At 38.9% G+C, this 14,160-nt stretch overlaps 2 protein-coding genes across 2 annotated transcripts; both read left to right on the top strand.

Annotated features, from left to right (window-relative positions):
• The first annotated feature begins 8,380 nt into the window (after positions 1 to 8,380).
• On the top strand, positions 8,381 to 10,449 carry LOC125581708. Its single transcript, XM_048747614.1, has 7 exons — positions 8,381 to 8,466; positions 8,531 to 8,660; positions 8,734 to 8,853; positions 8,939 to 9,115; positions 9,222 to 9,443; positions 9,520 to 9,782; positions 10,059 to 10,449. The coding sequence occupies exons 1-7, from the start codon at positions 8,381 to 8,383 to the stop codon at positions 10,447 to 10,449; spliced, it is 1,389 nt and encodes a 462-aa protein (XP_048603571.1).
• LOC125582224 (glutathione S-transferase T3-like) lies at positions 10,449 to 11,867 on the top strand. Its single transcript, XM_048748808.1, has 3 exons — positions 10,449 to 10,594; positions 10,680 to 10,734; positions 11,157 to 11,867. Exons 1-3 carry the CDS (start codon positions 10,449 to 10,451, stop codon positions 11,865 to 11,867), a joined length of 912 nt encoding a protein of 303 aa, XP_048604765.1.
• Positions 11,868 to 14,160: the final 2,293 nt, after the last annotated feature.

Genomic DNA, 14,160 nt, shown 5'->3' with positions numbered 1-14,160 from the left:
GAGGAAATTCCGAGGAAAACTCTGTTCCTCGGAAAAAACCGATGAATTCCGAGGAAATATTATAGCCGTTGGAGAGCCGTTGGGGGATTTTACAAAATTCCGAGGAAATTCCGACGAACTAGTTTTGTCCGTCGGAATTCCGTCGGAATTTCCTCGGTATGTCGGCAGGATTTAAACTATAAATACAAGCACTCCTCTTCCTCTTCATTCACTTCATATCTTCATCCTCCCTCTTACTCTATTTACACACGAATTTGATTCATAAAAAATATGTCTTCTTCAAATTATTTTCGTTCTTGGATCGATCGACCTCATTTGGATCCGAACACGAGATTGCTTACGGAAGAATACCAACGAGGTATAACTGAATTCATGGGGTTAGTTCACCGACAACCGGAAGCAAAAACAGGTATGTTAAGATGTCCTTGCTCTAATTGTAAAAATAGAAAGGTTATTAAAGAGTGGGATGTTTGGACTCATCTATATTTGAGTGGGTTTACACGAAGTTACAAAATTTGGTATCATCATGGGGAAACTGATTATGAACATGGTAGTACTAGTGAACCTCAGCCAGCGGTTAGATTAGAAGAACCAATTAGAACGGATGTAGATTATGGTGTAGGTACTGAGCAGATGGTAAATGATCATTTTAGAGGGGAAGATTTACCCAATGCAGAAGCTAGGAGATTTTATGATATGTTGGATGCTGGAAAGCAACCATTGTACGAAGGTTGCAGAGATGGTCATTCAGCTTTATCATCTGCTACAAGATTGATGGGCATTAAAACAGATTATAATTTGGCTGAAGACTGTGTGGATGCGATTGCTGATTTTGTAAAAGGTATTCTACCCGAGGATAATGTAGCTCCTGGTTCATACTACGAGGTTCAGAAACTCGTAGCTGGTCTTGGTTTATCGTATCAGGTAATAGATGTATGCAGCGACAACTGCATGATTTATTGGAGGGTGGATGAACAGCGGGTTACATGCAAATTTTGTGGAAAGCCTCGTTATAAAGATACAATTGGAAGAGTTCCAGTGCCATATAAAAGGATGTGGTATTTACCTTTGACGGAAAGGTTGCAGAGGTTGTATCTGTCTGAACGCACAGCGCAACCAATGAGATGGCATGCGGAGCACTCAACAGATGGTGAGATCAGACATCCTTCAGATGCAAAAGCGTGGAAGCATTTCCAATCAAAGTATCCCGACTTTGCGTATGAGAGAAGAAATGTCTACCTTGGATTATGTACTGATGGTTTCAGTCCGTTTGGCAAGAGTGGAAGACAGTATTCTCTATGGCCCGTCATTCTTACACCATACAACCTCCCCCCAAACTTGTGCTTGCGACGAGAGTTTTTGTTTCTCTCGATTCTCGTTCCCGGACCAGAGCATCCTAAGAGATCACTTGATGTGTTTCTTCAGCCACTAATATATGAGTTGCAACAACTATGGGCTCAAGGTGCTGAAACATACGATGTTTCGTGTAAAGAAAACTTTCAAATGCGGGCAGTACTAATGTGGACAATAAGTGATTTTCCAGCATATGGTATGTTGTCTGGATGGACAACGCATGGAAGGCTATCATGTCCATATTGTCAAGATAACACTGATGCTTTCCAACTAAAGCACGGAAGGAAAACGTGTTGGTTTGACTGTCACAGGAGATTCCTACCACCTGATCATCCATATCGTAGGAGTAGGAATTTGTTTACGAAGAACAAGAGGGTGTTTGACAGTCCACCTCCGGAAATTTGTGGGAAAGATTTGAAGATACAACTAAGAGATTTTGGTGCAGAAAGGACGCCAGAAGTCGGTGGACATGAGCGTTTTCCGGTAGATGCTGTTGGAGAACTACATAACTGGCACAAAAAAAGTATTTTCTGGGATCTGCCATACTGGGAGGATCATCTGCTAAGGCATAATTTAGATGTCATGCATATTGAGAAGAACTTTTTTGACAATCTCATGAACACGATCCTTAATGTTCAAGGTAAAACAAAGGATAATTTGAAGTCAAGACTGGATTTAGTCGATATATGTGCTCGTTCAGAACTTCATGTTGATGAGAATGGTAGGGCTCCTTTTCCCATATACCGACTTGATGCAGCGGGAAAAGATGCGTTCTTTGATTGGATTTCAAACGATGTGGAATTTCCAGACGGTTACGCATCAAATTTGCGTAACTGTATCGACAGAAAGGAAGGAAAGTTTACTGGCTTGAAAAGCCACGATTGCCATGTAATGATGCAGCGCCTCCTTCCGTTCGCCTTCAAGGAAATATTACCACGAAATGTTCATGAAGCAATTGCAGGGATAAGTGGTTTCTTCCGCGATTTATGCACGAGATCAGTGACTCTTGAAGGTATTGAAAATTTGAAGACTAACATAGCCGTGATTCAGTGCAACCTTGAGAAGATATTTCCTCCCTCATTTTTTGATGTTATGGAGCATCTTGTTATTCACCTGGCAAGAGAATTGGAACTTGGTGGTCCTGTGCAGTATAGATGGATGTATCTGTATGAGCGGTATATGTTCCATTTGAAGAAGATGGTGAAAAATTTAAGTAGGGTGGAAGGTTCTATAGTCGCACAGATGATCAATGAAGAAACTTCAAACTTTGCCGAGTACTACTTTCCAGCAGAAGTTCAGACCAAAAACAGAAGACCTGCTCGGCATGATGATAGAGGCGAACGGGCAACATATCATGTTACGGTTCCAGACATTTTCACAGACGTTGGACGACTTAGCGGAAAACCAAAGGACCGTCGACTTACTGAGCAGGAGCGCAGTCATTTGCAAACATATTTGCTCACCAACTGCGAAGACGTTCTTCAATATGAGAGGTAAATAAATGAGCTTACAAATTTTTATTTTAACAAGTTGAAATTTAAATCTTAATTAATTACATTATTGTCATCATATACAGGATTTTCATGGCAGAAAAGCGGTTCGAGTATAGATACGCCACAGAGGACGAACTAGAAGAAATGAAGCAGAGAGAATTTACTGGATGGATGTTTACTTATGTGAGTGCTTTAAACAAATTAAAATATATTTTATCACATATTTATACTAATTCACATTTATTGATATAATATATATATATGTGCTATTAATAGGTGTCTGCTGGTTTGGCCAGAGGTGAAACATTTGACGATTGGATACGTGAGATGGTCGTTGGACCAAACTTTGTTGTGAAGTCATATCCGAGATTTTGTACTCGAGGATATGCATTCACAACTCAGAAGAGGAGACGTTCGAGTACGACTTATGATGCTGGCGTTTGTTCTGCATCAGGAGATGATGTATACTACGGACACATACATGAGATTTTGGAAATCAAGTATTTGGGCATGGTTGGATTGCGCTGTACTGTTTTCTATTGTGATTGGCACGACAACACCCCAGATCGAGGTGTGAGAACAGATGCATTTGGTGTTATATCAGTAAATTCGAGGCGAAAGCTGCAATATTATGATCCTTTCATTCTTGCTTCCCAGGCCGATCAGGTAATTAAATGTTAATTATTCAGAATGATTCATCATCATGTGTATTAATTTATAATTTTTCTAAATGTTACAGGTTTGTTATATCAAGTACCCCCGGGTAAGGAACAGAGATGATCCATGGGTTACTGTTACAAGACTCAACCCGAGAGGCCGAGTTCAGGGAAGTTCTGAGCTGGAAGACCCACTACAACCAAGCACATCCGGCAACTGTAGTGCAGCAGAAGATTTAGCTGGAGTTGGCCTTGTAGTCGATTTAACCGACTTTGGAGAGGAAGCCGTCGTTCACGTAGAGGATGAACCAGTAATTGGAGAGTTTCACCAAGATCCAGATTCAGATTCATCTGGTGATGATGACTCGGAAACAGACTACCATTGAACTTTTTTTTTTTTTTTTTTAAGAAATACCGAGGAAATTCCGAGGAACACTTGATATAACCTCTTTCCTTGGATAATAGTTATTTGGTTTATCTAGCAAGGCAAAGCTGAATACGAATTAAAAGCTACACAAAACACAACCAAATAAAACAAAGAAACCATGTAAAAGAAATACGAACTCATAATTAAGAAACCTAAAAAAAAACTCAGTTCAAAATTAACAGAAAATAAGACCATAAAACGTTAGAATAGAAAAGAAAATAAAATAGCCGGTGATAGCTCCTACTCCTCGTCTCCTGCTCCAGATGTTCCTGCATCGTTGGGTCTCTTGGACCTCTTTCTTACCATGTGTGTACCACTCGAACCCGAACCAGAGCTGGATGGAGAGTTGTCCCGATGAACTACATCATCCTTTTGGCAACGACACGGCCTGATACGTGAAATGGCAGCCCAGATCTTGTGTAGCATGTCGTTGTTTGTCTTTATGCTCTGATCTCTCCAATGTTGTTGCTGGCGCGAAGTGGCGTTCGGTGGAAGCTCTTGCAGCTTGTACTGGCTGGAGTCTGATGGGAGTAGCTGATGGGGTTGTGAATCATCTGGAATGGCTTGTGCAGCCTCATCTTGTCCTTCTTCATCAACCACGCCCTTGCCTTTGGTCTGATATTTTGGCGTGAAGAAGGATGGCTTGTCTACTAGTGCGGTAGCAGGGGGTAGAAACTCAACTGCAGCCTCTGAAAGTAGAGCAGTCAGGCCGATCTGAGGCAGGTGGCAGTAGAGTGTTTTCTTCGCTCGGTCCTGGAATACGTAGACGTAAGGACCATCCCGATCGATCCTCGAGTGGGGACCAGCTATGAACTCCTTACTTACTAGAGAAATGACATCCAGGTAGTTCCAAGCAATGTTGTTCGATCTGTCCAGTGCTACCTGGTGGTTCTCACAGTCTACACCCACATGTCTAAGGATCCGAGTAATCACTGCACCAAATCCACATGCATTGCTCTTGGATTTGGTTACTTTCCCCTTGTATCCTGCTAAGTTTGCGGCCAGCACCGCTCCCATGTTGAAGGCAGTAGCAGGTGGGAATGTAGAGTTTCCAAATGCCGGTAGCAAATGCCTCACACCTTGGTACAGGAGGCACAACTCCCATTGCGTGACTGATGCGGCTGTGGTTGTCCCGTATAGCAATGAGCCAATGAGGCGTGTCGCATATCTCAGTACTGGGCTCCGGATAAGTGACTCCTTTGCCTGAGAAGATCTATAAACCCCTGTGCCAATCGTTTCCCAGAAGTTCAACAGCTCTGAAGTCCAATAAAGACCATATGTCCTCTCCCCCGCACTCAATCCAAATAGTCCGCAGAGGTCTGTGAAAGATACCTCATAGTATACTTTCTGCACTACGAATGCCAGAAAACCTTCCTGATGGCTATCATCGGGACGGGTGACGTATGCGGATGCTATGAACTGGCGTACCAACTCCGGATAAGTGGGTTCCTTGAGGTTGCATAGTTGGCCTAGACCCATGTTCTGGAACAGTCCTTCAATGTCTGCTTTGATTCCCAATATTGTCATCGTCTCAGGACATGCTAGTTGTGTAGCCGGAACGGCTACCTTCTTCATGTTGTTGTAGTGGGTGGTATCAGACTTATCCCACTTCTTTGGCCTTTGCTTCTCCAGCTGTGACGAACCCGCTTCTTGTGTGTTTTTCTTTGCTGATGTTTTCGTGCGCTTCATTCTCTACAAAATAGAATCATTGCTCTCAACATGGTTATAATCAATTAAGAAGGCAAAGCTGAACATGAAAATGAAAAGCAAAATCGAGTTGTGATAAAAAAAAACGAAATTGAAAAAAATTCTCTATCCCTAAATCATCTCAAATCATGTTCCAAACTCGTTGATCACAGACAATTGTGTTCTATTCCATGTTTAAACATCTGTTTCATGCATATTTGATCAAGGAATCAACACGGAAATAAGAAATTCACAAAACCCAAAAAATTGCTCAAGAACACGATTTCAGAATGTGGAGATTCGCGGAGTATACCTGTCTTAGGGTGAAGACGAGTGTAGGAATCAGGTAGAGCTCGAAAAATCAAGTGGAATAGAGCCCAAAATTGTTCAAATCGGATGATTATAGAGAGAGAAAGGGGGGGGGGCGAATTATAGGGGAAATCGGAGGGGATGAGAGTTCTAAGGTTTAGATCCAAAAAAGGTCGGGTTTTGCCTTATAATTCTGTTTTCCGAACACGCATCGATCGATGCGTTTTGTTTCTATAACGCATCGATCGATCACATTCTTACGGCCCGGGCCATCTTGGTAATCGATCGATGCGTTTTTGTTCTATAACGCATCGATCGATGCGTTTTTAAAAAAACATACAAGATTTTCCGAGGAAATTCCGAGGAACAATTCAGATTGTCGATCGATCGATGGGATACTCTCATCGATCGATCACAATCTTACGGCCCGGTCCATCCTAGTAATCGATCGATGCGTTTGTGTTCTATAACGCATCGATCGATGCATTTTTAAAAAAACATACAAGATTTTCCGAGGAAATTCCGAGGAACAATTCAGATTGTCGATAGATCGATGGGTTACTCTCATCGATCGATCACAATCTTACGGCCCCGTAAATCCTAGTAATCGATCGATGCGTTTTTGTTCTATAACGCATCGATCGATGCATTTTTAAAAAAACATACAAGATTTTCCGATGAAATTCCGAGGAACAATTCAGATTGTCGATAGATCGATGGGTTAATCTCATCGATCGATCACAATCTTACGGCCCGGTCCATCCTAGTAATCGATCGATGCGTTTTTGTTCTATAACGCATCGATCGATGCATTTTTAAAAAAACATACAAGATTTTCCGAGGAAATTCCGAGGAACAATTCAGATTGTCGATAGATCGATGGGATACTCTCATCGATCGATCACAATCTTACGGCCCGGGCCATCTTAGTAATCGATCGATTTGTTTTTGTTCAAAAACGCATCGATCGATGCGTTTTTTTAAAAAAAATTACGTTTTGAAACCCCAAACACTAGTTCGTCGGAATTTCCTCGGAATATTCCGAGGAAATTTCGAGGAAGAAGAGGGTTTCGTCGGAGTTCCCTCGGAATAATCCGAGGAAATTCCGAGGAAATAGGGTTTTTAAACCGAAAACAACGTTTTGCCGTTTGAATAACACCTATATAACCCTTATTAAGTGTCTTACGTTCATTATGAAGTCAAAAATTTGTTCCTTACCGTATAATTAACACTTTTCCGATTGTATGAACGAAATCTCGCAACATAAGAGAAACACTTATACCTTTTAACGAACGGTAAAGGGAATACTTTCAATTAGTTTTGAAATTTGTTATTTCATGGTTTATGCTCATGTATACAAAGAATCCTCAATGGTATGCATTACAATTGTATAAGAAATGAAATACGGCAAAAAAAATTGATGTTTTGAAACCCCAAACACTAGTTCCTCGGTATTTCCTCGGAATATTCCGAGGAAATTCCGACGGATATTTTACTATCTGTCGGAATTTCCTCGGAATATTTTCATTTTACCGGGCAAATATTTCGCGAAAATTGAAATTAGAATTCCGACGGAATTCCGACGGATAATGTCCGTCGGACCCTAGGTTTTATAACCACGAGCCCCTTCTTCTTCCCCATTTCTCTGTTCTTCCTCTGCGCGACTCCTCTCTTTCTCTCCGGCGATTTCCCCCTGAAATCCGACGATATCTCCGGCGATCTCCCTCTTCTCTTACACAAATCATGTAAGGACCCTATCCCACTCTCTTAGGTTCTATTTGTTAGGTTTTTGTGTAGTTTTGATAGATTTTTGTTAGGGTGATTGGTTAGGATTGTGATTTGGTTGTATAATAGGTTTAGAATTGTGATTTGGTTGAATAATTTGTTTTGTTGAATTGATTTAGAATTTTTTTATAATTTTTTTATTTTTTGTATTTATAAAATCAATTTTTGTATATAAAATCGATTTTTGTATTTTACAAAACGATTTTTCTATATAAATTCGATTTTTTGGATTTTACAAAAAAAATTTCTATATAAATTCGATTTTTTGGATTTTACAAAACATTTTAATTATTAAACAATTTTTATTTATTAAAACTATTTTTGTTTATTAGAACTATTTTTATATATTTATTAAAAAATTTTAATATATATAAATCTTTTTCTGTGATTAAATTATTTGGGATTTTTTTTTAATAAAAAAATTAATTTATATATTTCTGTATTTATTAAATATATATTTTTTAATTTACAGGTCTCATGATGATCAGACCCGGCCTCGACAGCGTCGTGGTCGTGGTGGTACGGGGAGCCAGTCTCGGGATTCCAGCCATTTTCAGGATTCCCCTTCGCCCCACAGCTCCAACCATACATCTCCCTCTGCTGCACCCGCTCATGCTCCTCTCGCTCCCGCTGCTGCATCCGCTCCTGTTCCTCCGGGTCCTCCGGGAGTGATGAGGGTTGCGGAGTTGGTTCAACAGCCCGGTCGTGACCATCTTCCGTATCTCACTCCGTATCCACATGGACGGGGTCAAACATGGTAATTAAACATTTTTTTTTCTTTAAATTTGGATTCATTATTAACCGTTTGTTCTTTTAATAAGGTTCAACCGATCCGGGAACGGGATCAGCGCATGGATCAACCGTATGATGTACTCGGCCCTCGACAGTGGACATCCGACTTTCACTCACTTCCCAACCGACAAGCAGGTTCTGTGGTTTCGTCAGTTTGCGGTAAGTATTCTAATTTTTTACTTATATTTTTAATCTTTAATATAAATTTTCTACTAATTGTGTTTTTTTTCAGCAAGAGTTCAACTGGAATTCCGATGAGACGCTCTTTATCTATCACCACTTCGTCCATAAAGTAATGGACAACTATGGGAAGCAGATCCACGAGTGGAAGAAGAAGTGGGAAATCAATAAGGTTCGATTTAATTTATTAAACAATTTTTTAATTTATTAAACTATTTTTTAATTTATTAAACTTTTTCTTTTTTTTTAATTAAAAGGTCCCAAAGTCGATGAACGATACGGTCTGGAAGGAGTTGTGTGCGCATTGGGATAAGGAGGAGACGAAAGAAACTTCTTCCACCAACTCCACCAACCGCAGGAGCGACCGTAAAGGGAAGGGCATCTACAAGCATAACTTGGGTGCTCAATCTATTGCCACTCTCGGAGATCGCATGGTAAGTTCAACCGCTTTTTCTTCAATTATTTGAGTTTCAGAATTTAAATTTATTGTGCATTTCTTCTAATTTCTAATGTTTCTTTAATTTTATGTTTTTTTTCAAGGCGGAAGAAAATGATGGCGAGCCGGTCGATGATCTCGCCCTAATGAGGAGGGCGTATACCAACAAGAAGACCGGCCAGATTGATGACGGTCTTGTGAGGGACGTGGTCGACCTGGTCCAAACTCAGGTGGTAGACGAAGTGTCTCAGCTTCAAACCGAGGATGACGCTTCGACGGCTTCGACCAACTTGTCCCGGTTTCGAATCAACGAAATCGTTGAATCCGTAAGTTCTTTTTTTTTAAAGTTCAATTCATTTATTTCTTGGTTTAAATTTCTAAATTTGGCTTTTTTCTATTCAGTCGGTTCCAAAGAAGAAGGGACGTTTGTTCGGTTTGGGTCGTCGCACCCGGTCGGTTCCTCCTTCTTCTGCACCACCGCCCTTTGTTGATCCAGAAGTACTTACGGCTCAGTTGAAGGACAAAGATGATCGAATATCTTTGTTGGAGACCCAGATGGCGGCTCAACAGGCGGGCTATGAGGCACAGAGGAGGCTGAACCAGCAAATGATGGAGATGATGCAGAGGATGTACCCGAACGAGGTGTTCCCGGACGTGCCAGACCCGTAGTTTTTTTTTCCCCAATCTCGGAATGTTTTATTTTTATTTGTGAAACTTTGAATATTAATTAGTATGATTTCAATTTTACTTTTAATTTCATATTTTCGAATTTAAATTTCAGAAATTTTATTTTTTCAAAAAAATTAATATTTTTTACATTTCGAGGAAATTAATTATATTTTTCACTACATCGATCGATGCGTTTTTGAACAAAAACGCATCGATCGATCCGTTTTTTTTAAAAAATATAGCGAGGGACATTTCCCTCGGAATTTTCCGAGGGACAACTCCCTCGGAAAATTCCGAGGAACGGATCCCTCGGAATATACCGAGGGAATAGTTCCTCGGAATAAACCGAGGAAAAAGTCCGTCGGTATACTCCTATCGATCGATGTATATATGTCCAAACACGCATCGATCGATGAACTTCCGAGGAATTATCCCGACGAAGTTCTACCTCGGTATATTCCGAGGACTTTTCCGACAAACAAGGGATCCTCGGAATTTCCTCGGAAATTTATTTCCTCGGAATTCCGTCGGAAAATTCCGAGGGATTTCAGAGGAAAAAAGAAATTCCGAGGAATTATTTCCGACGACGTATTTCGTCGGAATTGCGTCGGAATAACGATATTCCGACGAAATTCCGACGATTTTTTCCCTCAGAATCCTTGATGTTTTCTTGTAGTGGTGACCAGAAGGTGGCTAAGCTTGACAAGATCGTGGGTGTGTTAACTAAGAAGACATCAGTGATTAACTATGGTTTGGCAAAGGGAGTTAGTGTACTGGTGTTGGTAATACTGGTCATCGTTATGGGCTGGTAAGTTTCATACCTTATTTAGATCTAAATAATTAATTTGATTTAAAATTTGAAATTTTAACGGTTTTATCTTATGTCATTCAAGGAAGAGCTTCAGAGGTTTTAAACATCAGTGTCAGAACTCGAGATGGGGTTGGCAGGTAACTTGTTTCACGCTTACTTACTAATTTCAGTAATAAAAAAAACTTATCTCTTCATGCTTTAATTGTTTTTAATGGTAGATTTGATAGAATCGTACTTGTTAGGTTTAAGTGTAGCTAGTGTAGAACTTATTAGTATGATTAGAGTGGTGGTAAATGCTTGTTTGCTTTCTATCTGCCTAACAACTCCGAAACTAAATGCGAACTTACTTTCTATTGGTTACTTAAGGGTTTGTGTTGCTAATAGAGTAACAGAAACCTATAATCTAAACATGAATACCACAACTGGCTTTGTTAATCTAATGTATAGTCAATCTTCAGTTGATCCTGAGTCACCCGAACCAGCTTGGTTCGGGTCCCAAGGTCCTGATGAGTTTGTTTTCCACCCTGGTGTCGAGTCTTCTTTCCAACCTGGTGTCTAGTCTGCTGTCCAGCCTACTGTCGAGTCTGCCAACAAAGAGAGGAGGAAATGGTCTCCTAATGAGGATAAAATCCTCGTTGGTGCTTGGCTTAACACCAGCAAAGACCCCGTTGTCAGCTGTGACCAGAAAGCTGAACGTTTCTGGAAGAGAATTGTTGACTACTACAACGCAAGCCCTCAACTGGTTGGGACAGTACCTATAGAGCTTGGTCCAGCGAAGCAGCGGTGGGCTAGGATTAACGAGCAGGTCTGTAAGTTCGTTGGATGCTATGAGGCGGCGTTGAGGGGGCAGAGAAGTGGTCAGAATGAAGACGATGTGATGAAAGCTGCCCTCGACTCATTTTTCAACATTTACGAGCACAAGTTCAGCCTCGAACATGCGTGGAGGGAGCTGAGGCATGACCAGAAATGGTGCACCACCTATATGGTTAAAGATGGTGGGAAGGAGAAGCGTAAACCAGTGGTGGACGTTGATACAGAAGATGATGTTGCCGAACCTGAAAGCAGACCAGTTGGTGTGAAAGCTGCTAAAGCAGCTGGTAAGAGGAAGAAGAGTGGCAAGGAAGAAGAGATGTCACAGCTTCAGTCCATCATGGAAATGAAAGAAAAGCTCTCTAAACAAAAGATTCTAGAACGTTTACTTGCCAAAAAAGATCCTCTCTCCGAGATGGAAGAATCTCTTAAACTGAAACTCATGACTGAGATGTTATGATGATATTTAAGGTATTAGGTTAGTTACATGTAGTTACATGTAGTTAGATGTAGTTTCTATTTGTATCACATGTCGTATTACTTTATTTATTTGCTAACTCTTGTCTTTTGTTTTCTTTCAGGTGTAGCTATTGGACATGTGAACCTAGTCACGGCGTCTGAAAGTGTTTTGTCGGTTGGCTGAAGTGAATCCAAGTCACGGGTAGTTCTAAGAAATGTACTATAAGTTTCCCTTCTATCATGTCTTTAGGTAGCTATCTCTTTTGCTTAGTTTCCACCAGTCGGAGTTGTAATCTCTTTTGCTGTAACTCGGAAGTTGCGGATGCTCTTATTATCTCCAGCAACTTGTAATCAACTACTACTGCTTCTCTAAATTCGGTAACTTGTAATGAAATCCTCATGCTTCTCTTATATGCAACTCTTTTTAATCAACAAGTACTGCTTTTCTTATATGCTTGTAGTTGATCATGGTTGTAGTTGATAATGCTTGTAGCTGATCATACATATAAACTCGGTAACTTGTAATGAACCACTCATGCTTCTCTTAGTTACATGTAGTTGATCTTGCTTGTAGTTGAACTTATAGCTGATCATACATATAAATCAACTAGGCGTAGGTACATCTAACTTAGAAGGTCGAGTAGTTGGTCATTCTTGTATCACACTGATAAATCAACAAGTATCACACTTATAAATGTATGACCAACCCAAATCAACTTGTAACTTATAAATAAATTAGTGTGTTAAACTTATAGTTTTAAAACTTGTATCACACTTATAAAACTTATAGAAACCATATTAAAAAATAAAAGTTATACTTAAAAAAAAAGTTATACACATTTTTATAGGAAAATTAAAACTTATACCTTCTTTGAACTTATAGCTTTAAAAAAAAGTTAAAAAAAAAAGTTATACTAAGTTTAACTTATATATATATATTTTTTAAAAAAATTATACTTTATAGGAAAATGTCGTCATTCTTCATCTGACGAAGTTTTCGAAGAAAGATTTGACGAAGTTTTCGAAGAAATCTTCGAAGATACATTCACCAACATAGTCGAGGCCCAAACCAGTAACCAAAGGAGCCGTGCTTATATTGAACGAAACCGTGAAGGAGGACAAGACTTTATGTAAAATTATGGTTTTTATCTTAAATTGTTGTATTTTTATGTTTAATTATTGTTTTTATGTCTATTTGTTGTATTTTATGTTAAAGTTATTCTATTTAATCATCCAATATATAAAAATTATATTTCATTAAACAAAAAAAATACATTTTTTATTCCTAAGAATTTCAACTTCGGAATCACCATTGTACACACATTTTTCACAAAAGTCCTTAACTATTTAAAAATAATAATAATAATAATAATAATAATAATAATAATACTAATCTAATACGTACTAAGGACTCCACAATGGGTATCATTGTGGATGCTCTAATAATTATGGGATAAAAACAACAGATTCGTTTTTTGTCTGTTTCGGACACAAAGCAAGAAAAGATCTTAAAGGAAGAGAAATAAATTGCTTTTCTGTTCTTCGTAACGTCTATAAAAATGCGTGTGTATCTATATATACGTATATGAATAATACATTCGCATGTTTCAATGAATTCGTTTTCTGTAGATTAGTATAAAATAATCATGAGTAGCTCAACAACTTGTTTTAACTTTTAAGTATTGATAATACAAACAAACAACAACTTGTTTTAACTTTTAAGTACTTCAAGATCTTTTGAACGGACGTAAACATTTTTACTTAATGATCAATGAACTCAAACACACTTTCACAGTTCCACTTATCTAAGTGAACTCAAACAATGTTATGCGAAAATTACTGGAAAAATAGGCGTCGCAAACGGAAAATATGATACATGAGACGAGACTACACATTTGAACGTAAAAGTGTATTTTTTTCCATGCGTAACAACAACTGACGCCAGATTTTGATATGAAAACAATTATTTATCTTTAAAGAAAAAAACATCAAGTTTTATTAATTCAATGAACTAGATCGACTGTGCAACCAAATAATTATGATATTAAAATGGAGGGACCAGAAAAATGTAACTGAAGCTAAATTAATTAGGAATCAAATTCAACAAAAAAAACGAGACTAAAATAAACATAATACAAAGAAACGTTCGAGCCAAAGAAAAAAGACAGAAACGTACCAAAAAGATTAGATTACTTTATGGTGTCTAGTTTTACGTGAGTTTCGGTTATGGGAACGGTTTCGTTAATTTTGAAATCTTCTGCTGACGACAAACAAAAAAAAAGTCTCGTACCGAC

Source organism: Brassica napus, chromosome C2 (genome assembly GCF_020379485.1).
Source record: "Brassica napus cultivar Da-Ae chromosome C2, Da-Ae, whole genome shotgun sequence".
NCBI lineage: Eukaryota > Viridiplantae > Streptophyta > Magnoliopsida > Brassicales > Brassicaceae > Brassica > Brassica napus.
This window is presented reverse-complemented; position numbering and strand designations above follow the sequence as displayed.

What these genes read in the sequence shown, in the direction of transcription:
- LOC125581708 (XM_048747614.1), top strand. Translation starts at nt 8,381, where the DNA reads ATGAGGGTTGCGGAGTTGGTTCAACAGCCCGGTCGTGACCATCTTCCG. An exon ending in CCACTCTCGGAGATCGCATG is followed by an intron (nt 9,116 to 9,221) that starts GTAAGTTCAACC and finishes TTTTTTTTCAAG; the next exon opens with GCGGAAGAAAATGATGGCGA. An exon ending in TTCCCGGACGTGCCAGACCC is followed by an intron (nt 9,783 to 10,058) that starts GTAGTTTTTTTT and finishes GAATTTTCCGAG; the next exon opens with GGACAACTCCCTCGGAAAAT.
- LOC125582224 (XM_048748808.1), top strand. Translation starts at nt 10,449, where the DNA reads ATGTTTTCTTGTAGTGGTGACCAGAAGGTGGCTAAGCTTGACAAGATC. An exon ending in CTGGTCATCGTTATGGGCTG is followed by an intron (nt 10,595 to 10,679) that starts GTAAGTTTCATA and finishes ATGTCATTCAAG; the next exon opens with GAAGAGCTTCAGAGGTTTTA. An exon ending in ACTCGAGATGGGGTTGGCAG is followed by an intron (nt 10,735 to 11,156) that starts GTAACTTGTTTC and finishes CCTGGTGTCTAG; the next exon opens with TCTGCTGTCCAGCCTACTGT.